General features: G+C 45.1%; 2 protein-coding genes and 1 long non-coding RNA gene across 7 annotated transcripts in view; 2 read left to right on the top strand and 1 right to left on the bottom strand.

Annotated features, from left to right (window-relative positions):
* Positions 1-21,882, top strand: part of LOC105495172 (F-box and WD repeat domain containing 8) — a 115,026-nt gene that overhangs the window by 88,445 nt on the left and 4,699 nt on the right. For all 5 annotated transcript variants that reach the window (XR_011608789.1, XR_011608788.1, XM_011764445.3 and 2 more), the window contains exons 8-10: positions 4,814-4,941; positions 18,271-18,444; positions 21,449-21,559. Coding sequence is in view for 3 of the 5 variants with exons in the window: in XM_011764445.3 (XP_011762747.2) it covers positions 4,814-4,941; positions 18,271-18,444; positions 21,449-21,559 (413 nt within the window). In the remaining 2 variants the exon portion in view is untranslated. The remainder of the gene's footprint in view (positions 1-4,813; positions 4,942-18,270; positions 18,445-21,448; positions 21,560-21,882) is intronic.
* LOC139356635 (uncharacterized) lies at positions 209-4,254 on the top strand. The gene is made up of 3 exons (XR_011608790.1): positions 209-294; positions 881-1,088; positions 4,151-4,254. It is a non-coding gene; the product is annotated as an uncharacterized lncRNA (long non-coding RNA).
* LOC105495160 (tescalcin) overlaps positions 14,366-21,882 on the bottom strand; it is an 80,959-nt gene continuing 73,442 nt past the window's right edge. Inside the window, exon 9 of the mRNA XM_011764419.3 lies at positions 14,366-17,173. The gene's annotated coding sequence lies outside the window, so the exon portion shown is untranslated. The remainder of the gene's footprint in view (positions 17,174-21,882) is intronic.

Raw genomic sequence — 21,882 nt, 5'->3', positions numbered from 1 at the left:
CACTGCCTCCTCCCCTCCAGTATCTGAGAACCAAAGATCTAGGGAAGAGCCGGAAGAAGATAAGACACAGGTCAGGGTGGCCTTGTCAAAACACCATGTGACACGTGCAGACAGCAAGGACTCTCAGCACTGACCAGGGAAGCGGGCACTGTGTGCCGAGGACATCACGGAGAAGCGAGCACAAAGGCAGCGGGAGTGGACAGAAAAGGAGAGAGCAGGCGGTTTAACTGCCTCACTGCCCAGCATCTGGCTTCTGATCACGACTTCCCCGTTCAGAAGAGCCACATATGTGAGGTAGTGATGGAGATAGGTTACTAGGGATCAGAAAGTGTGTAGATGGTGTCATCTCCAGGAAGTGTAGTCGCATCTTCCTCTCTTGCCTCTTCTCTTAGACTCTGCTCAGCCCAGCACAGCACCTCCTAACCTTTGGCTCTCTTTGCCACTTCCCTTTTTTAAATGGCGGCCAACAAATCATCTTCAATTGAAAAAGCTTTTAAAATGCTGTCGTCTTGTAAGGAGGCCTTCCGACTCCTCCTGAGTTCTCTGGACAGACGGTGCTGGGCTTCTGGGGAGCTGAGCTGAGCCAGCTGCTGGGGTGGTTTAATGCCTGTAGCAGGTATTTGAGTATGAAGACTCAGTATTTCGATAAAATTAAAACACAGCGCTCCTTTCCTCATTCATCAGTATAGGACCAAAATTCTGGGAGGGTAAGGCTCTATAATCTCTTCACAGTGATTTCAGTATGCAAGTGGTTCATGATTAATTATGAGGGTGATAGCCCCCAATTTAGGAAAAGCTTGCAGTGTTAATCCATTTTTTACTGGGTGAAGGAAGAAGCTGGTCTGCCTTGAACTCACCGCCCCCCCCCCACCCCCCACAGGGACAAGAGCCATCTCTCAGCTCTTTCCTTCACAGTGCCTGGAAAGCCAGTCCAGGCCACACCTGGATGCTGTGGGGCCTGCCTGCCCACGGCGGTGGCTGATGCCTTCCCGTTGTTGGGCCTGTGGCTGGTGTCTCCTTCCTGACTCTGGACCGCTACCCCTGCTGCTTAAGACACCAGCTGCCAGGACATGGCTAGAAGACGGTCGGTGAGTCTCCTCAGAGAGGCAGGCCCCATCTATGGAGGAGCAGGACAGCTGGCGGTCAGGCCCCAGCTGGGGAAGAGGCGGGCTCTGGCAGCTGGCAGCAGGCTGGGACTTCCGCACGCCACCCAGCGCCCCTGCACGTTCATTCCAGGGCCTAGAAGATGATTGATAAATAGCTGTTGGCCGGCTCTTGAATGAATTACAGCATTATTTATTTTATCTAAAAATTAGAAACAATCCATATGGAATTGTGTATCCACAGAGAAATTCTACACAACCATGAAAAAGTACAAGATCTATCTATAGGTACTGCCACGTAGGGAAAAGGAGTTGTGAAATAATCCCATTTAGGAAAAAAATGTGTATACACACAGAGACAGATGTGCAGAAGAAAAGTCTAGAAGTATATATATCAAACTGTTAAAAGTGGTGATTTCTGAGAGATGAATATACAGAGGGCTACCACTTTCCTTATAGAATTCTGTTATGTTAGAATTTGTTGTAAGATGTATCATATTTGAAATCAGAAAAAGATTTTTAGAAATAGATTTCAGATACATCAGAATCACTGACAAAATTGCAAGTTAAGATTCTAAGACTAGGATTTATGGAAATACTTTAAGGTCTCTAATTTAAAAAAACAGATGAATAGAGAACTTTCTGCTAAAGTTATTTTTAAAGATAGTGCTTGCTTTTCCCCCATTGCCTTCTAGGTCTACCTGGAAGCCAAAGAGGAGGAAAAATTCTCTGTGTCATGCATTTCCTATAGTACCATTGTAAAGCACACAACCAGCCTCAACATGGTTTAGCTGTTTTAGCTAATTCTTACAGAAACATCTAATGCCTGCAAAAATTTGCTCTGTAATCACTGTTCAAGTTCTTCTCTAATATACACCTGGTACTTAAAAGGAACCATCCTCAACATCATCTTTGGCAGCCACATTAGTGCAGAATATTTTCTCTGGGATTTGAGCTGGGGTAGGTTTTTCCAGCATATCTGTACACCTCTGAGAATGAGTCAAGTGGCCATGGGTTGAGACTCACCCAACTAGGGCAATAAAGAGAAAAATTAGTCTAATGCATGGTCTTAACAAGAGGGAGAGTGTGAGCATGAATAATTAATCTCACTAGTCTATGGCAATCAGATAAAATGAAGTCCCATTTGCTCAACCTTATTAAAAGAGAGAGAGTACGTGGGAGGGAGGGAGAAATGGTAAAGGTCGTTAAGGGACTTGTAACATGGAAAGAACTGCCTTTGAGATGGGTAATGTGTTTTCTAATCTCTGTGGTCTTTAACTAAACGTCATGGTAAAGGTACTCTTCAGATAGTTCTGATTCGTTGAATTATTAAACATTTTAGAAAATACTGGACTCTGGACTAACTTAGATGTCTTTATGATGAATTTGCAGAGAGTCTTTTTGGAAAGGGATTACATCTCACTATATCACTAAGAAATAATTTATCCACTTGTCAAAAAAGAACAACTGGAAGACATAAAGACACATGAACCTACTCAGTATCAGATTTCAGTTCTTAGATTTACCATCAACATTTTACTGACTTAAAGGCCTTACCTTCCTGCTACAGAAGTTGAAGTATTTTAAAAACAAGAGAATATTGAGTGCAAATTTTTGAACACTCTTAATGATAAGTAGATGCAGAATACTACTTTTATAATAGAATGTGAGGTTGCTCTTTATATTTTCTCCCTCTAGGTGCTGATTTTATATAATTTTTAGGTTATTCCCTGAAGATAAGAGATTTGGTTATTTCTGTATACTTACTTGGAAGAATAATCTTACTCTTGATATTTTTAAATTGTTGAAATTTTCTGCGTCAGAAATTTTTCTTTTCAACTGCAATTGTTCTCTGTAGTCTTTATGGATTAAGAGGGCATTTTAAATTTTGAATTTGTCCTTTTTCCTTCTAGATGCTGTTAGCAATAGTTAATATTATAGTGTTGTTTTGACCGTTAGAAACTTCCAAAGATTCACTTGTTAGAAATGTGTGTTGACAGGATTGATTATTTTCAAGGTAGAGAATATTTAATTTATTATTAACTTCTCAATACTAAAGTAAAAATCTGTATCCTGGTAAGTGATAAATGTATAGGTTGACAAGAAGAAATGTACATCATTTCCATGTGTGTGCTGAAAGGATAAATCTTTCTACAAAATATTACTATTAAAACCTTTGGCTGGGGCCAAGTGTGGTGGCTTACGCCTATGATCTCAGCATTTTGGGAGGCTGAGGTGGGAGGATCACTTGAGGTCAGAAGATCGAGACCAGTCTGGCCAACATGGTGAAACCCCGTCTCTACTAAAAATACAAAAATTAGCCAGGCGTGGTGGCGGGCGCCTGTAATCCCAGCTACTCAGGAGGCTGAGGCAAAAGAATCACTTGAACCCAGGAGGCAGAGGTTCACTTGAACCCTGGGTGATAGAGTGAGACTCAGTCTCAAAAACAAAAGCAAAAAAAGACCAAAAACTTTTGGCTGGGTGCAGTGGCTGATGCCTATAATCCCAGCACTTTGGGAGGCCAAGGCAGGAGGATCGCTTGAGCTCAAAAGTTTGAGACCAGGCTGGGCAACATAGTGAGACCCCCTTCTCTACTTAAAAAATTTTAAAAGAAAGAAAGAAAGAAAGAAAGATATCAGCAGGCCGTGGTGGCACACACCCATAGCTCCAGCTACTCGGGAGGCTGAGTGGGAGAATTGCCTGAGCTCGGGAATTTGAGGCTACAGTGAGCTATGATGTTGCCACTGCACTCCAGCCTGGATGACAGAGCAAGACCCTGTCCCCCCACCCCCTCAAAAAAACCAAAAACTTTTGAGTTCATTAATTTAGAAATATCAACATGATCACTAGGATAGAAAGTACGCTCAGAACTTGGTGTGTTTGCGTGTGTGTTAATGAGGAGCCTTCTGAATGTGAATCTGGGGCAAGGACTGTGTCCTCAGCACCTACAACAGTGACTGACACATAGCAAGCACTTAATGTTCTTTGAATTAAGTTGAATTGAATTAATACTTTTAAAGCAAAAAACATAAATTTCCCCCCGCTAGAGAGAAGACACGAGGTGTTCTAATACAACAATGCATCGTCTGGAAATCAGGGGTACCTTCTTATTGCTTTCATACCCTGTGGAACAGAGCATCCTAAAACTAGCAAGCAGAGAGTGAAGAGAGAGGTGTTTGGAAGTGAGTTTGTGTTTTGGTTTGTAGTTCAGTCCGAAGGAAGCATCCAGTGGCTAACTATACAAGCTTCATCTTCCTGGTCCTTGTACTATTCCTTCTTTTCCCGCCTGTGTTGTAAATTCAGATGAGAACTCATGCTGGCTCATCTGCAAGCTTCCTGATGCCTTGCGAGCTTTCCCATTCATTCCAAATCAGAAGCAGTCAGTGGCCCCCTCGTTTCCAGACAGCTTTTTCTTTGTTAAGAAATTAGAATACCTGATTTCCCCGCATTTTCCTTGTGGCCTGAGTGTACCTTGGCCTGAGAAATTCACGGGATTTCCTTCTCTCTCCCTTTGCATTTCTTTTTGGCACTCTAATAGCCATGTCCCTATACTATCAGTAACCTGAAAAAGATCAGGAAATTAAGTGGCAGAACATCTTCACGGGAGCTGAGTGGTAAGGATCATGCCTTCCACGATGGTGAAATGAAAGTGTTTGATGTTGGCCTGGTGTATGGAATTGTGGGCCCACACATTTCTCTTCCTCTCTCAGATCCTGGTATATAGCCTGGAAGCAGGACGCCGCCTCTTGAAGCTGGGTAACGTTCTCCGTGACTTCACATGTGTCAACCTCAGCGACAGCCCTCCCAACCTCATGGTCAGTGGCAACATGGACGGGAGGTACGTGAATTGGAAGGGCATTGCCTTGCAGCCCCACGGCTTCGGCCAAGGCCTGGCCACCCGGCCCCCACTGCGCTGCTCACACTGCCCGGTTCTCATTCAACAGCTCTGCCCACCTGAGTTCAGCCCCGATCCCATAAACACTCTAGACTCGGAGAACAAAGTCCTGTATTAGGTAATAGTTGGATGTCGCTATGTCTCTGCTTCATTTCTGAAGCACCATGGGAAGGTTTTCTTTTAAGCCATTTGGTGGACGCAGTTGGTAGAAGGTCCAGGGAGACCACTTGGAATATCTTTTGTCCCCCTGCTGCAGAATTTGTTTGGCACTTAAAAGCTCACTTTCTAATATTAAAAACAATAACCTAAGGGATGAATCATGTTCAACAAAATAGGGTTTCCTGCCAAATGATGTCAAGAGTGTATTTCAGAACCTGGTGGTGTCCCTCTGGCGATGGAGGGAAAGGGAGACTTCATGTGAACAGATTCCAGTTTCTATTTAGCTGATTAGCAGCCTTCTCTTTAACGCACTGGCTTAGGGAGTCAGCTTTTCCCGGTACAGGGGCCTGTGCCAGCCACGGGCACCCCAGGAACCATCAGCAAGAAAGGATTAAAGTGTTTGAAAAGACCCCCTGAGTCCAAATTTTAGGTTTCTCCCCCCTTCCTCTCTCCTTGTTTTTTCTTTTCCTTTTCTTTCCTTTTTTTTTTTTTTTTTTTTTTTGGCCGGTTATCTGCTGTGTCTGATCCAGTGCCCTGAAGAGAGGTAGCATGGCTGAGGGCCAGGGGCGGCTGGTGCCCCCTCCCCTGGGCCCGGCCCCGGGCTGCAGGTGGCGGGCTGCTCGGAGGCGGGTGTCAGATCGTGAGGCGGGTACTCCTCTGTGCCAGATCCCAGGCCTCTGTCCCGCCAGTGCAGCAGCTTGCAAAAATAGTTATTCTGTCAAACAATATTTTCAACTCCCGACTTTCACCCCTAGATACCCGCCCCCAACTTAGAGCAAGGAGATGATGTGAGTATGCTTTATTGGGGAGGAAAATAATCATTTTTCTTCAAGGCCTCCGAAAATGCCCGATGTTCTGGTGCTTGAGAACTGAACTCCTCAGTGTGTCTGGGCACGCACTGGGCTAGCTCTCTTTAGAAACTAGGCTTGATAAGTGGCCCCACATGTGGCATGGCAAAAGAATCAAGTCAGTTTGTAGTTCTAATCCTGCATTTTAGTTTCCAGGTTGAGCTATGCAGAGGCTCCAAGCGCCCCTCCCAGGATCTCCACACACGGGCCTGGCAGCTGCTTGTTTTTGAGGAGAGGCGATGTGGAGGGCTCTTTGGGATGGTGGATGATGCTCAGAGTGTGCTTGCAGTGTGAACATTTGTATCTTCAGCCACAGCTTAGGCTCACCGGAAACCAGAAGGGTGTTGCAGAGAAGAAACCTCTGCTTTCTGCATAATTTCAAAAATATTAAGAAAAAAATTCTACAAAGTTCCAAAAAGCAAAACTTGAATTTGCAGCAAGCCAGGTACTATGTTGAATCATAATGAAGCTATGTGTAGGCATCGTATTAGGTATTATTAGTAATCTAGAGATGGTTTTTATGGGAGGGTGTGTGTAGGTTATATGCAAATACCACACCACTTTATATGTAAAGGGGGACTTGAGCATCTGTGGATTTTGGAATTGCAGGGGGTCTTGGAACCAATCCCCTGTGGATACTGAGGGATGACTGTACACACTCAGGAGAGCTGACTTTTCCTCTGGAGCAGGCTGCTTGTTACGTACGCACTGCCAGAGAGGCGTTCCGTGCATAGTGTCGGAGGGCTCTCTGGTCAGTTTGCAGTCCAAATTTGACTGTGTTAAGTCCATTTTATTAGTAAGCCAATGTTACATTTTTAAAAAAATGCTCTGTCTCTGTGGATGAAAAGAACAGACTAGTGACTTAGAGTTGGAGGTGGGGCATCCAAATTGGCATTTAACCAGTGTGAGTCCTAGAGCAGTGCCAGCTGTGTGCCCACTGCTGGTACATTAGTGGCCAGCCATCATATGTGAGAATACTCCCTGAGTCAGGTTGCTGGGTCAGCAGCTTAGAATTTAGGGGTTTAAAATCTGTTGTTTTAATAAAAATAGCACATCTAGGAAAAAGGAATGAGGAAGCTAGACTAAGTGTGGTAGAGGGAAATCTTGCTTTTTTCCCCCAGAGGCTTAATAGCTATGAATAAGAGCTTATTAGAGATGCCGGCCCAGGCTTGTATAGCTTATGTTTTACGTTAAAAGTGGGAGTAAGGGGTCAAATATTATGAAGAGAACTATGTCCTTGGCTGTCACTTACTGACTGATGCAATTTTTTACAAACCCTAGAACCTTCCTATTTTATTTTAAAAACTTAATTCCCACTGCATTCTCTTAGTGCTTTATAAATAACTTGGGAATGAGATGGACTCTAAAGGTACATAAAACTGCCCCAGATTAAGACAAAAATATATTTTCATTAAAGTAAGGAATCAGTTTTAAGTCGTTTGCAAACATGGGTGGGATTTTGCAAGGAGTTTTATTTTGGGGGTGTGGGGGGACAGTGGACTTAAAAATGAAAAAGTATCTGTCCTATCACTCAAGAAAAGTCAGACACTTGAGGTCAGGAGTTCAAGGCCAGCCTGGCCAGATGGTGAAACCCCATCTCTACTAAAATACAAAAATTAGCCACACATCGTGGCTCATGCCTGTAGTCTCAGCTACTCGGGAGGCTGAGGCAGGAGAATCGCTTGAACCCAGGAGGCAGAGGTTGTAGTGAGCCAAGATCACACCACTGCACTCCAGCCTGGGCGACAGAGTGAGACTCCACCTCAAAAGATAAAGAAAAACTAAAAAATAAACAGAGTCTGATGAAGAGCAAGAGAAAGATTGGGGTGGAAACTGAGTTAATGTTAGAGTATGCTTTTCCCTTGCTGGGAGGGAAGGCTTGTAAAGATGGGAGCGGAGAGAAAAGTGAGATTGTGCGTAAGAGTTTTATCAGTGTAGATCAGTGAGTTTTTCTGAATGCATATTTTGTCTCTTCTTGCTAAGACTAAAAAGAAAGAGCAATGAGTAATGGTACGGGGGGAGTGATGCACATTGGCATTAGGACTGGCTGCTCGTGTCCATTCCACTTACCACACACTCTCTGGTGTTTGGCGGGTGCTAGCACAGTATATTTTCTATTTATTCTAAGATATATGTTTAAAAAAAAACATTTTCACATCTATGAAATCAGAATGGACTTTTACAATAGCATCATAAAATGGCAGCATTTTTAAAAGTTACACAAAGTAATGATGCTTCTTGGAATCAGTGGCGTTTTCAATGAAATGAAAGTATATATTCACTGAAGGCAACAATGAATTAATAGCTTAGGAATTCACATTTATGAGAAACTTGAATGAGTCACTAAGGAAAAGTCTGCAGGAAGTAATCACTTGATTTTTTTTTTTTAGTTTAAACCCTGTCTGGGGTTTATTAAACATTTAGAATCTGAATATTTATGTCTTTCACTAAATTTGGAGTTTCCTGCCATTACTTCCTCAAATAGTTTTTCTGAATAATCCCTTTCTCCTCGCCTTCTGATAACCTCAATAATGTAAATATTAAACCTTGTGAAATTTTCCAACAGGACACCAAAGCTGTGTTCATGTTCTTTCCCAAATCTTTCTTTCTGTTCTTCAGATTGCATCATCTCTGTTGCTCTAACTTCAGGTTTATGGACTCTTTCCTGTGTCATCTCCATTCTGCTGTTGAGCCTATCCAGTGAATTTTTTATTTCAGGTTTCATCTTTTCTTGGTTAAAAATTTCTGTTCATTTCTTTTTATACATATAGTTTCTGTGTCTCTGCTGAGGTGGTCACTGTCAGTGTTCCCATGCGCTTTACCTTTACTTTGTGGAATATAGCTACAAGTTCTTTAAAGTCGTTGAGGGTTCCCAGACTGGCTTATCTTAGGGTTTACATCTGTTAATTGTCTTTTCCCTTAAGAAAGGGTCACATTTTCCTGTTTGGCTTTTGGTTTGGGCTATGTCAAGTAATTTTGTATTCTGGACATTGTGGATGTCGTGTTGTATACACTCTGGATCCTGTTATGTAATCCTCTAACGAATGATTTTTGCTTTGTTTTGCTTTTAAACAGGCAGTCACCCTGCTTAGGTTCAGACGGCAAGTTCTGTTTTACCCTCTGTGGGTGGTGACTCCAGTGTCAGTTCGCTTTCCAAAGCTGTTCATTTTCTATGCTGTTTTTGGTCTGCGCATGTGCCACTTGGGTTAGTCTGAGGCTTGGCAGTGGTTCACTCTTAGTTGAGCTCTTAAAGCCGTTGCCGTCCTGCTTTGAATCTGTCCCACATAGCCCAGGGATGAGCCTGGGACTTATGTGGGTTTAGACACAGTATTATGTGATCCCTTTCTTGAGGTTTCTCCTCTCTTAATCCTTATACTTTCCAGCCTTCAGGGATTCCTTTCTCTTATAGTTCTTTGGTCAGAAAGATAGGGTTTCTGTCAGAGTTCTACCTGCCTGAATCGCCGCCACCATGCAGCATGTGACTGGGGACTGTCCTTGTGGCACAGCCACAAGAAAGAGGAAATAACCCCACAATAACCCTCACCCCTATTCTTTGGGGACTGCAGGGGCCCCTTTTGTTCCTCTGGTCAGAAAGATGGAGTTTCTATTGGAGTTTTAGCTTCCTGCACCACCACACAGTTCTGCATGTTGGAGTCCATACTCAGGGCAAGGCTGCAGGAGGAAAAAGGGAAAAAAAGGGGAAACTCCTCCCCTATACAGCCACTTCCATGGGTTTGAGTCTCTCTGCAATCCGTCGGCTTGCGTTGACTCCCCAGAGTCCTCAGGTGTTTGTTTTTGTGTTTTGTCCATAGGTTTTGCTGGCAGTCGACAGGAGAGAGGCAGCAGTGGGCTTACTCCGTCCTGGCCAGAATCAGAACGTCCTGCTTTCTTTTCAGTGACTGAAGTCAGCACTGTAGTTGGCAGTCAAGGGCTGTGTTAAATGAGGACCCTTCCTATTCTGTAGCTCAGTCTTCTTATCTGTGATCTGTTCATTTTCACCAGTGCAACTGGGGATCCAGCAGGGAGAAGCTGATCCGTGCTGTGCTATGGAGAACCAAGAGTTGGTGCTAAGGGCAAATGTCAGGCTGTAATTGGGTTACTAAGTCACTGAGCCAGCACATTCCAGTGTTTTCCCCCATGGTCTCAAGTTTATTTTTTAGCAGCTGTATTGAGATTTAATTTACATGCCACATAATTCACCAATTTAAATAGTACAATTTAGTGTTTTGAGTAGGTCCACAAGGTTGTGCAGGTATCACTACAGTCCATTTTAGAACATTTTCACCCCAAAGAGAAACCCCATATCCATTAGCAGTCACTCACCCTTTCCCTTATCCCCTCCAGCTTTAAGCAACCACTCATCTACTTACTTTCTCTGTGGATTTGCCTGAACATCTCCTATAAATGAAATGATGTAATCTATGACCTTTTATGACTGGGCTTATTCCACCTAGTATGTGTTTAAGATAAACCCAAGTTGTAGCATGTATCGGTATGTCATTCCTTTTTCTGGCCAAGTAATACTCCCTTGTGCAGATGTACTACATTTTCTTTATATCAGTTAGTGGACATTTGGGCTGCTTCCACCTTTCGACTATTATAATGCTACTGTTATCATTTATGTGTAAGTTTGTGGATGCATATTTTCAGTTCGGTTGGGGAAATACACTGGGAGTGGAATTGCTGGCTTATGTGGTACTTCTATGTTAAACCATTTGAGGAATTGCCAGACTCTTCTATAGTGGCTGTACCATTTTACGTTCCCATCAGCACTGGATGAGGGTTCCAGTTTCTCAGCCCCCTCACCAACACTTGCTACTGTCTCAAATTCTAGATTTGCATTTCTCTGACAGCCCGTGGTGATGAATATCCTTTCACGTGCTTATTGCTTGTTTGTATATCTTCTCTGGAGAGATGTCTATCCAAATCCTCAGCCCATTTTTTAATGGGGCTGTCTTTTTATTATTGAGTTATTAGAGTTTTTTTTTTTATATAGCCCAGGTACAAATCTCTCATCAGATATGTGATTTGCAAAATATTTTCTCCCATTCTGTGGGTTGTCTTTTCACTTTCTAGATTGTATTCTTTGAAGCACACAAGTTTTCAATTTTGATGAAGCTCCATTTGTCTGTTTTTTTTTTCTCTTGCATTTGTGCTATCGATGTCATAGCTAAGAAACGATTTCCTAACCCATGCTCACAAAGATTAACTCCTAAGTTTTCTTCAAAGGGTTTTATAGTTTTGGCTCTTACACTGAGGTCTCTGATCCATTTGGCGTTAATTTTTGTATATGGTGTGAGGTAGAGACCTAAACTTCATTCTTTTGCATGTGGATATCCAGCTATCCTGGCACCATTTATTGAAATGACAATTCTCTCTCCCATTCAATTGTCTTGGCACCACTGTTGAAAATGAATGGACTGTAACTTTGAGGGTTTATTCCGGACTCTCAGTTCTATTCCATTGATCTGTATGTCTTGTGTTCTGGCACTACCACACTATGCAGCTTTTTTATTATAATACCTCACCCTTTTTAAAATAATACAACAGTAAACTTACAAATGTCAGGCATGTTGAACGGTGTCACTGCATATGAAAGTAACAATATGTATATAGGAAATACTCATGACTTAGTCCATAACTAAACGTTTTAGTATTTCCAACTTGGGACCATGTGCCCTTTTCTTGGCATTATATACATTATCATCTTTGTCCACTGGGTGGACTTGTTATGGATCTCAGAATTTTGCACCAGCACCATCTAATGCTGGTCCAGAAAGGTTCAGTGACCAGTCTGAAAGACTTGTTAGTCTTGGCCACATAGAATTGTATGTTCTCTATTCAGAGAACTCTAAACTTCAGAGATACAGCCTTAAAATACAGAGAGCGCTAAGCTTAGCCTAGCTGGATTAAACTGGCAGTTCTACCTGAAAATACATGTATGTTTCTAGTTGCTGTTTAAAATGACTCTTTCACTAAGGCCATCGTCAGTGCTTTGTAGATAAAGCTATTGATTTTGGCATATAAGGTTATATTTAAAATCCTCTTTAATATTTAATAGCCCAGGTTCAGTGAGACCAAACAGAATCATGTATTGATTTCTTTAAAACAATACTATTTTTTAAATTAATTTGGTCATTTAAAAAAGCCTACATTGTAATACCTTATTGCTTGTTCCCTTTATTTTCTGGGTAGAAATATAGCTGAAGGTCAGGTCCTCCTTAATGAAACTGCCGAGCCACACACTGAATAGGCTTCAGCTTGCCATCAGCTACAGTGTGCCTCATTATCATATGGGAGTATTTAATCCAAGCCAATAGGAAGCACGCCCTGAGTTGTGACCCCCCAATTACAGAATCTCGGCGCTTGCTTCTTGCCCTGACAAATACAAAGTTGTGTGCTGTGCTCGTGCTACTGCTGCCTGCTGTTAGAGAGAGTGATTGGGGCGTAAATGTTGCATTTGCTCCATCTGCAAGTGTTATAATAAGTTATTCAAAGCTCTTAACACAGGACCAACCAGAGCGTGCCTCCCTCTCGGTTCCAGCACGTTTTCCTGCCCATCAGATGGATGCTCCTCTGTTGGAGTCTTTGGAAGGTTCTGGTGTCTTTTGTTTTAATTGGTGGGCTACTGCCGACTCCTATGGCGTGATTTTCATTAGAGCGGGGCTGGAGAGAGGGAGTGTTGGAACCGTCCTCCAAGCCCAACCATGAATATTAAACATAATACAATTACAGCTTTCAGACCAATTATTTTTTCTTTCAACGGGCAAAGTTGATGAAATACTCGCTAGATGGGGATTCACAATATCTACCATTGGCTCCTCTTTGTCCCTGGAATCGGTTGTCTTGGCATATTCTGGTGCCCATTTGCTGTGCTACCTGTTTCCCAGCGTCGAGTATTTGGTTTGAGCACTGAGCTGACGACGGGCTTTGCCAAGGCGTACGGCATTCAGGCCGGTGCTGCGCGCTGTCAGATATCCGAGGCAGATACCTGTTCCTTCACGTGAATCTGAATGGCTTGGGTGGACTTAGCACACTGTGCTGCTTCTGTCGACGAGAAGCCAGAGTGGTGCTTCTTTAAGGAGATGTCAGAAAAATGTTTTTCCTTTTTCCCAAGGGGGAGAAGTTCAAGGCTGGTTTGGCCTATTTTTTTTTTTTTCTTAGTGATATAAAATACACTGAGGCTGTATCTTTTGGTTTATTTGTTTATTTTGCTTGGAGCCATCCATGCTGGTATCTAAATACAATAGGAAAACAGATGGCAAACTTTGAACTTCTGGACCAAATTTGTGTTTGCCTTTGTCTCCTTAACAGCCAAACTGTAAATTATGGAGTATAAATATTCAACAGAGGAGCTCTTTATGGAAATCACCATAGCAGAATAGACTCTGATTAACCAAATATGCACTGAAAAGTACTTGGTAAACATTTCCGCTCCCCCTTTCCCCAATCCTTTTCAAGTTCCCATTATGGCCTAAAGTCAGAGTTCTCTTTACAGCATTTATACTTTTTCTCTTCCCTGCGCACACAGCCCGAGTTCTCTTACCTACGCATGCCTAAGGATAGGTGTCTGTAAATGTGACAGAGGGAGACCTTTGTTTTCAAAGTCGTCTTCAGGCTCTCTCTGCATCTTTCTGCTCCCAGATCCCTGACTGGCAAGTCAGGGACTGAACAGCATCTGTAGCAACGGACCTCTCTATTCACTTGCGTTGCCTTGTCAGTTACACGGCCTAGCAGGAAGAAGAGTGTCTCCTCTGTGTTCTAAAACGACGTATTATTCCATCCTGTTTTATTTCACCTTATCTAAGAAATAGATGAAAGTATTATTTTTAAAATTATGAAACAGAACATATGTATGGGAGCGTATATAAGGGATGTGTCCAGTTTCAAGAATAACCAAGAATGCCCGCGCATCCACCTCTCAGCTCAAGAAAGAGTGTGACCGTTGAAGGCCTCCCGGTCATGAATGAATTCTTGTTTTTTAAACATGGCAGCATCCAGAAGAAAACACAAAAGCCTCCTTTATTGCCCTCTTTCTTCTCCAAGGTAATTGTTGTTAATGTTTCAAATATGTGCTTTCAGAATTTGATCTTCAGAATTGTTTGGTTTTATTTAAACAGGAAGTATGCACATTGAAAATGGGCTCAAAAGCAGAGTAACCTAGAGGGCGAAGCGCACCCTCTTCCCAACAGCCTTGTCAGCCTCCCTCATTGTGATCGCTTGAATGCTGAGCGTTCTCCGGGCCGTCCGCACCCACGCAGCCTAAACGCATGCCCCCCAGCACATGCCTGTGCGCACGGCTGCCAGTCGGCCTGTGTAGTTCTGTCCCGGGTCCCACTGTATGGATGTAGCATAGTTGCTTTAGCTAGCACTCAGTTGATGAGCTAGTTAATCGTGTCACCTACATCCAGTCATTCCAGTTCATCACAGCGAAAAGGTGTCTAATTTTTCCTGTCAGTCTAATTATCTTTCCTTAATAGGTAATGTCTTTTTCTCTCAGGCTGCTTTTAGGACCTCTTTGTCTTTGTGTTCTCCCATTTTTCTAATTATACTCTTAGGTATGTCTTTTGTATTTGATCGTGTGCATGAGTCGGCATGCATGTCTTTCATCAGTTCCGGGAAACACCAGCTGGTAACTGTCCTTCCGGAACTTGGGGCGTATGCTGCACCACCCCTTCTGTCCCTCATGTCTCTTATCACAGTTTTCATATTCATCTCTTTGTGCTCCATTCTTGGTAATTTCTTCAGATTTTTCTTCTAATTCACCCATTCTCTGATCTGCTTCCAGCCTATCTCCCAAATTTAATTTCAGAGACTCTACTTTCATGCTTTTGTATTGAAAGCAGGAGTCTCCATACTCTGTGCTCCCTGCCTTGGGTGGCCCTTCAGTGTGTTTGATGAAACCACGGAGCTGAGCCTGGCGCTTGCCAGCAGGCTCCCCCACCACCTGGGCAACTGAAGTTGCAGCTCACCTTCTCCTATCTGGTTTTCAGCTCAGGTCCTGGGGAAGTCACTACGTGAGCTCAGCAGTACCCTTAAAAGGATTTTATCCAGCATTTTTAAGCGTTTTGCAGTGGAACCGTCAACATGTTGTCTGAAACAGAAGCCTCTTTTGCAACTAAGGTCAGTGCTTTGGTGACTGGCCTTGCGTGTATGTGGACGCTTGTGTAGCTACCTCCTTGAAGTGGAATTGCCAGCTCAGAAGTGAGGTGCATGTGGTGTTTGGTTGGATATTGCCAAGTCACTCCCCAAAGGAGGATTTGTGCTCGCCTCAGCTGTCTAGGAGTACCTACCTGTCCACGTCTCCCTGCCACACAGTGCCTCGTAGGGCGTTACCACACTTCACCTTTGCTGGGGAGATCGTTGACAAAGTGGCATTGCATTGTAGTTTTACTGTGTAATTTATCTTATTACCAGTAAACTTAAACATCTTACACATGTTGAAAAGCCATTAGTATTTTTCTGTGAATTGCTTTTTCTTATCTTTTCTCTCGATTTAATAATGGGTTGTCAGTCTTTACTGATTTGAAGGCATTTATTATAAGACATTAGCCCTTTTTGTTGCAAACATTTTCCTCAGTTTATCATTAGACTGACTTTCTGATTTTTCCCTGCCCCCACAGGAAAAAGTTAAACCCTTTTTTCACCTTCTGTACTTTGTTTCGAAAGGCTGTCCTCCTTTGAATATTTTTATAGTTTAATTATGTTTAACTCTTTGCACCCTCTATAATTTGTATAATATATGTGGTAGAGCTCTAAGCTGAGAAAACTACTATAGAGTATTTTGCCTCTTAACTGTTGTTACAAATGGGACATTTTCTTTGATTCTATTTTTTAAACTAGATTTTAGCATATAAATTTATCTTTGACTCTGTGTTACTGAATTCTCTGGGACTGTCCCTTCTCACTAATGAGAAGTCTACCCACTTCTTTCCAATTGTTTTACTTTTCGTTTTTTCCTTTTGTCTAATTGTGTCTAGTTTTTAAAAAGCGATGTGAAATAATGGTGGTGGCAGTGCCTCACTGCCACATCTGGGATGGGTGTGACGTTTCATCCCATTTCTTTCGGCCTCCGTGGACATGACCAGGTGGTTTTTTGTTGATTCCCTTCTGTGGCATCTTGCTGTGGAGTCTCTTCTTGATATTTCAGTCGGATATGTAGTTTTCTTCGATCGTGCTCTCAGCTTTAGGCTTTGGTAATAGAGTGCTGGCTTCATGGAGAATTTGGGAGCTTTCCTCCTTTTCCTAGGCTGTGGAACAGTTAACTTAGCCCTGGAGGCAGCTGGTCCTTACAGGTCTGGCCAAAGTGACTTTTTTTTTTTTTTTTTGTAGGGACTGTTGCCCCTTGCTGGCTTCCTCAGGCTGCTATTTGTTATTTTATCTACTTGGATTTTCTGTCTCCTGGGGATTCGTTTTGATAATTCTTATTTTCCCAGAAAGAAATAGATTATTTCTGAATAGATTATAGTGACTGAAGAAACAATTAAAAACCAAAAAACCAAAAACAGGCTGGGTGCAGAGGCACATGCCTGTAATCCCGGCACTTTAGGAGGCTGAGTGGGTGGATCCCTTGAGCCCAGGAGTTCGAGACCAGCCTGAGCAACATGGCAAAACCATCTCTACTGAAAATAAAAAAAATTAGCCTGGTGTGGTGGCACGTGCTTGTAGTCCCAGCTACTCGGGAGGCTGAGGTGAGAGGATCGCCTGAGCCCAGGAAGTTGAGGCTGCAGTGCCACTACACTCCAGCCTGGGTGACGGGAGTGAGACCCTGTCTTTAAAAAACTAATAAAAAACAAAACCTAGAAAAAGAAATGTGATCCATGGAGTTTTGTTTTTCCAGGTCTGACCAAACACTGAGTAAATCGCCCCTTCATTGTTATAAGTGTTCTCAGCAAATGCTTTTGCCTTGAAATCTGCCTTTTCTAGTATTAAAATTGTAACATTTTTTCTTCCTCATTTGCAGATGTGTTTTTCACGCATAGCATATATTTTTACTTTGTGATCCATTGGCAGCTCTTCTTGTTAATAGGAAGGTTTGTCCTGTGTGCCGCCATGGATCCAGCAGACACATCAGGTCCCACTTAAGCCATCTGTCTTCTTGTTCTGGTATTTTGCTATGCCACTTTCTTTCAGAGAGTATCCACAGGTAGTTCACTTTGAGTCCTTTTCTGTTAAAGAAAAAAAAAGTCTATTATGCCTTCAAACTTGGGAGCTAAGCTAGGTAGAGAATTGTTGGTTCAAAATAATTTTCCCTCAGAACTTGGAAAATCGACGTTGTGTGTGCGCATGTTCACATAACTAGAGTCTAGGGCATGAGACGTGTTTCAGAGAATCCTGTCTCTCCACAGCTTGTGGGCCAGACATGCGTTTTTAATCATATATCCTTGTCTTTGTCCTGTTCCTTGCTAGATGCTGGGGTCTTTTCAGGGCAGGGACTGTCTTTTCCTTTTCAACTTGCATCATAGGGTCTCTTAAGCTCATCTTTACATTTATTAAATGTAATCAATTTGATTTACTTTTAGCCTTTGTGGCTTATTGTAGAAACTAAGTATGGTGGTGGTTGTAGTGGATACGAGATTTCTGTCCCATTATCTAACTTATCCTCGTGAAAAATTCAACATACATAAAAAGCAGTTTTTAAAGAGGTTCTGAAAGAAATGTGGATTATTATAAGGCAAGTGTAATTATTTCAGTCAGTGACTGCCCAGGGTACACACACCTTTATCCCCGCTCTGTTGTGCGTATCAAGTATAAAGGCTTTTCCTTTCTCACTTCCAACAAGACAGCGATGAACTTACAAAGTCAAGTGAAATACCCAAAAAGTGTTCTTTTCTAACCGGGTGAGGATCTGGGGTGTCTGGCTTTGTAGCTCTTGCTACCTTAACAGGTTATTTTACCAACAGCAAAATTACCGTTCTGGGCAATACACCTACTGCTGGGACAGGCTTCTCAGGCCAACCTGCGCGTGCAGTCACGCAGGTGGCTTTTCCCTGTTAGGCAGGTAACGTGGGCAGCCACTGTCCTTGGCCTGCGTCTTTCTTGCTCCATGTGCTTGTAAACCATTCAGATGCGATGGTGTGGGTCCTCCCTGACAGTCTACTAATGAGGAGATAAAAGGTTGATGTCCTTATTATTGATGTTTGCAGCTGAGGAGTTTTTCATAGCAGTGTCGCGCATAGACCAGCAGAGTGAAGGGGGAGTTTGTTCATTTCAAGCTTTGACTCTAACCCCATTTCCCTTCTCTGCTCTTCTTGGGCCTGTCCAGGGTGAGGATCCATGACCTCCGCAGCGGTAACATCGCCCTGTCGCTCTCTGCCCACCAGCTTGGGGTCTCTGCCGTGCAGATGGACGACTGGAAGATCGTCAGCGGAGGCGAGGAAGGCCTGGTGTCCGTGTGGGATTATCGGACGAACCAAAAGCTGTGGGAGGTGTATTCTGGGTAAGGTGCATTCCAGACACTCTTGGGAGTTTCTAGTAGCAACAGGGAAGGCAGCATTAATCAGCCTGCACCAGGAATGGTGCTAAATGCCCCCTACCCCCCAGCTTCGCCATGTGAATCCTCACTGTGACCCTAGGAGCCAGCTGCTGTACCAGCACCGCTCTGCAGAGGAGGAAACAGGCTTGGAAATGGCGCTGGTCACTGGGGATGCAGTTCCTGTCTCTGACATCATTCAGATCGCCACAATTCGAATATTAGTCAGGCCCAGCTTTCTCTAAGAATGAAACTACTTTTTTGCAAGTGCTATTCTGATTATTTTAGGATTTCTCCATCTTAATAAACAGAAAAGGGAACTCAAAAACATAGGAAACTTGCTGGGCTAGGCCAGGATGTGACACCCCACCTGCCCACAGGTGGAAGGCAGGGCTGGCCCGGCCGCTGTCCTCCACTCGAGTCTGTCATGTGTAACCATGGTACTGCCTGCTGCTTAGACTGTCCTCGTGCCATTTACATAGAAGAGCACTTAAGACTGAAGGGGTTCATAGAGGCTCCAGTGAAGGAGGAATTTGTCGTTTGCACCTCTAACACCATGATTGGAGATATACACTACCCTCAGCACAGGCTGTTGGCGTCACAGATGTGGGTAGGTTTATGCCATTGGTGCCTAACTGGTTAAGACATTTCCAGTGAGCCTGCTCCTGACCTTCAGAGCAGCAGCCCAGCCCGGGGCAGGCTCGTCAGAGCTGACTTGAGGCCACCGCCACCACCTCGCCCTGCAGGCCTCGAACTGGAGACCCTGCCTTGGAGACAGGTGGGGATAAAGGCAGCGGGCCCTCTCCCTCGCTGCCCCTCAGCACCACTGGGAAGAGACATCCGGCCAGGCCTGCTGGCTCACCTGTAATCCCAGCCACTCAGGACACTGAGGAGCTCTCAAGGCCAGGGGTTTGAGACTGGCCTGGGCAACGCAGGGAGACCCTGCCTCTTTCAAAATCCTCCAGGCATGGTGGCGTGCACCTCTAGTCCCAGTGACTCCGGAGGCTGACGGGGGAGGATTGCTCCATGGAGCCCAGGGGTTTGAGGCTGCAGGGACTGTGCCACTGTACTCCAGCCTGGGTGACAGAATGAAACCCCATCTCTACAAAAACAAGATGATTCTGGGCCAGTGGCCTGTGAGCATGACAACATAGAAGAGCAGAAACAGGGCCAGGCCCTCGCAGTGAACTCAGATTTCTTCCCCACTTACTGCAAATCCAGGTAAACCGGCCTCTGAGAACCTGACCTGAGCAGCGACCTGCTCTTTATGCAAGGCCAGCAGTTTGCCAGGCGTCTCCGAGAGGCGGCAGGCTTACACGCAGAATGGGCCTCTTCCTTGGAGGGCGGTGTTGGCCAACACGGGCTGGCAGATTTTATCACACAGAGCCCTGGGTACTGCCTAGGCCCGCCCCCTCGCTGTGGCTGTCCCTGTCGCCTGGGCCCTTTTTCTGACTTCCATGCTGATGCACTGAATTGCCACCAGGTGGTGCCAAATGGCAACTAAAACTGCACCGAAATTCCCGGAAGCATTTGCCTTTGAGGAAAAGTCAGCATTTGTTTTAAAGCGTTGCTGGATCAGCCATCCAGGTCCTCAGGGATAGCTGCCGGCCCCACACTCCAGCAGGTCTCATTTTTCTCTCTACAAAGCTGCACCCCCGGTACAGGCCACTGAGATGAAGCCTAGGTAAGGAAGGCCTTCCCCAGAGGTGTGCCCTGTCCCAGCACTGCCTTTGTCCCTGTGCGACCCGGGCTTGTCCCCCATGCAGTGAAAACAGTTTTTCACCAGCACAAGGCTGACAGACACACGGTCTCCTGCCCAGAACTCACTGACTTACTCAAGGCCTCACCTGCAGTGCCTGCTGCCAGGCCTCAGTCTCTTCAGCCCAGGTCCTCGCCTGCCTGACAGGGTGCCGTCAGTCTGCCATGCTGCAGGCCTCCACCAAGCCTGCCCTCCCTCTGTGGGTCTTTCTCATCCTCCAGGCCCCATTCAAATCCACCACCACGTTCCTGCTGTGGGTGTCCCAACCCCGGGGAGGTAGGGACTGCTCCCTAGCTTCCCTCACTCCCAAGAACCCTCTGCTTTAGTCAAGGAGAACAGCCCCAGCCATCCTGGGAGCAGGCCTGGCCCAGCCCACACAGGCCTCGTCCCCTCCTGTGCACCCCTCCCAACAGACCCTTTCAGCCCTCCTCCCCTTCTGCTCCTCCTCCCAGCACTGAATTCTGCATCACGCAGTCTTTGTAGCTGGTAAATTCGCTCGTGCTACAGAAGCATTAGTCATGTTTTCTGGGACTGCATGTTACCTTCTTCACTAGCTAGGGCCCTCCCTGGGTCAGGCATCCACCTGGATGAGACATCTTTTTAATTCAGTGTCTCCTAGCTCAGTGCCGTGACCACAGCAGGTACTGCACAAAAGTTTCAGAAAAAACGCAAACCTCTGTTCAACAGACTTGGAGCCATTTTGTTCCCAGATTTCCCAAACGTGCTTTCACCACCCAGGGGACGTGTGTCACTGCAGCCCTGTGAGCCGGATCGGGGGCGCCTTCCTGGATCAGCAGTGAACGTGCCCCCAGTGCTCACAGATGATGGACAGCCTGGCTGGGAGAGCTCAAGGGACTTGCCCAGGGAGGCAGCGGTGGACCAGTCTCTGTTGCACGTGGTTGATTCATCTCCAGTAGGGAGTGTCCTTTATGTCTGGAATATACCAGGTGGTTGGGGCAGATGCCAGCATGCGTACGGGGCATGCAGACCTGTTTACAAAGTCATGCCCAAAGCACGGCCTGCTCACCTGAGCTTGGGAGCTGGGGTGAGACTCTGCTTCCGTGGGGGCCTGTTCCCCCTGAAAGAGAAGCTTCGCTTTATGGGTTCTAGAATCCCCTGCAGCTCTGAACTCCCAGGTCTGTGGCAGCAAGTGCAGGCTGTGCGCAGGCCCAGTGGATGCCCCCTTACGAGCTCTCTCCCGCTGCCTTCCAGACACCCCGTGCAGCACATCTCATTCAGAAGCCACAGCCTCATCACAGCCAACGTGCCCTACCAGACGGTGATGCGAAACGTCGACCTGGACAGCTTCACTACTCACAGGAGGTTGGTGGTGGGGCTGGGCGAGTCAGAGACCATCTTAGTTTGATTGATGTATAGAACCCCCGCCCCCATGACACATTGCACCCTATGAGCTATACCCTCAGGCAGGGCCCTGCCTTTCTAGGAATTGGGAACATAAACATCGATGCTGACCTGTACTGAGCGCCTAGCATCTGATGCACGACAGCCCCGTGGGGCGAGTCCACGCTGCCGGCTGTGCAGAGAGGGAGGGCAGGCCGTATGCTGAGGGGTCTGCTGTGGTTAGAATCCTGTCACAGAGGCAAGGCCCATCCTCTTGAGTCCTTGCCCTGTGACACTCACTGCAC

The sequence above is a fragment of the Macaca nemestrina genome, chromosome 10 (assembly GCF_043159975.1).
Source record: "Macaca nemestrina isolate mMacNem1 chromosome 10, mMacNem.hap1, whole genome shotgun sequence".
NCBI lineage: Eukaryota > Metazoa > Chordata > Mammalia > Primates > Cercopithecidae > Macaca > Macaca nemestrina.
The sequence above is the reverse complement of the archived record's forward strand: the minus strand, read 5'-3'. Positions and strand labels throughout refer to the sequence as shown.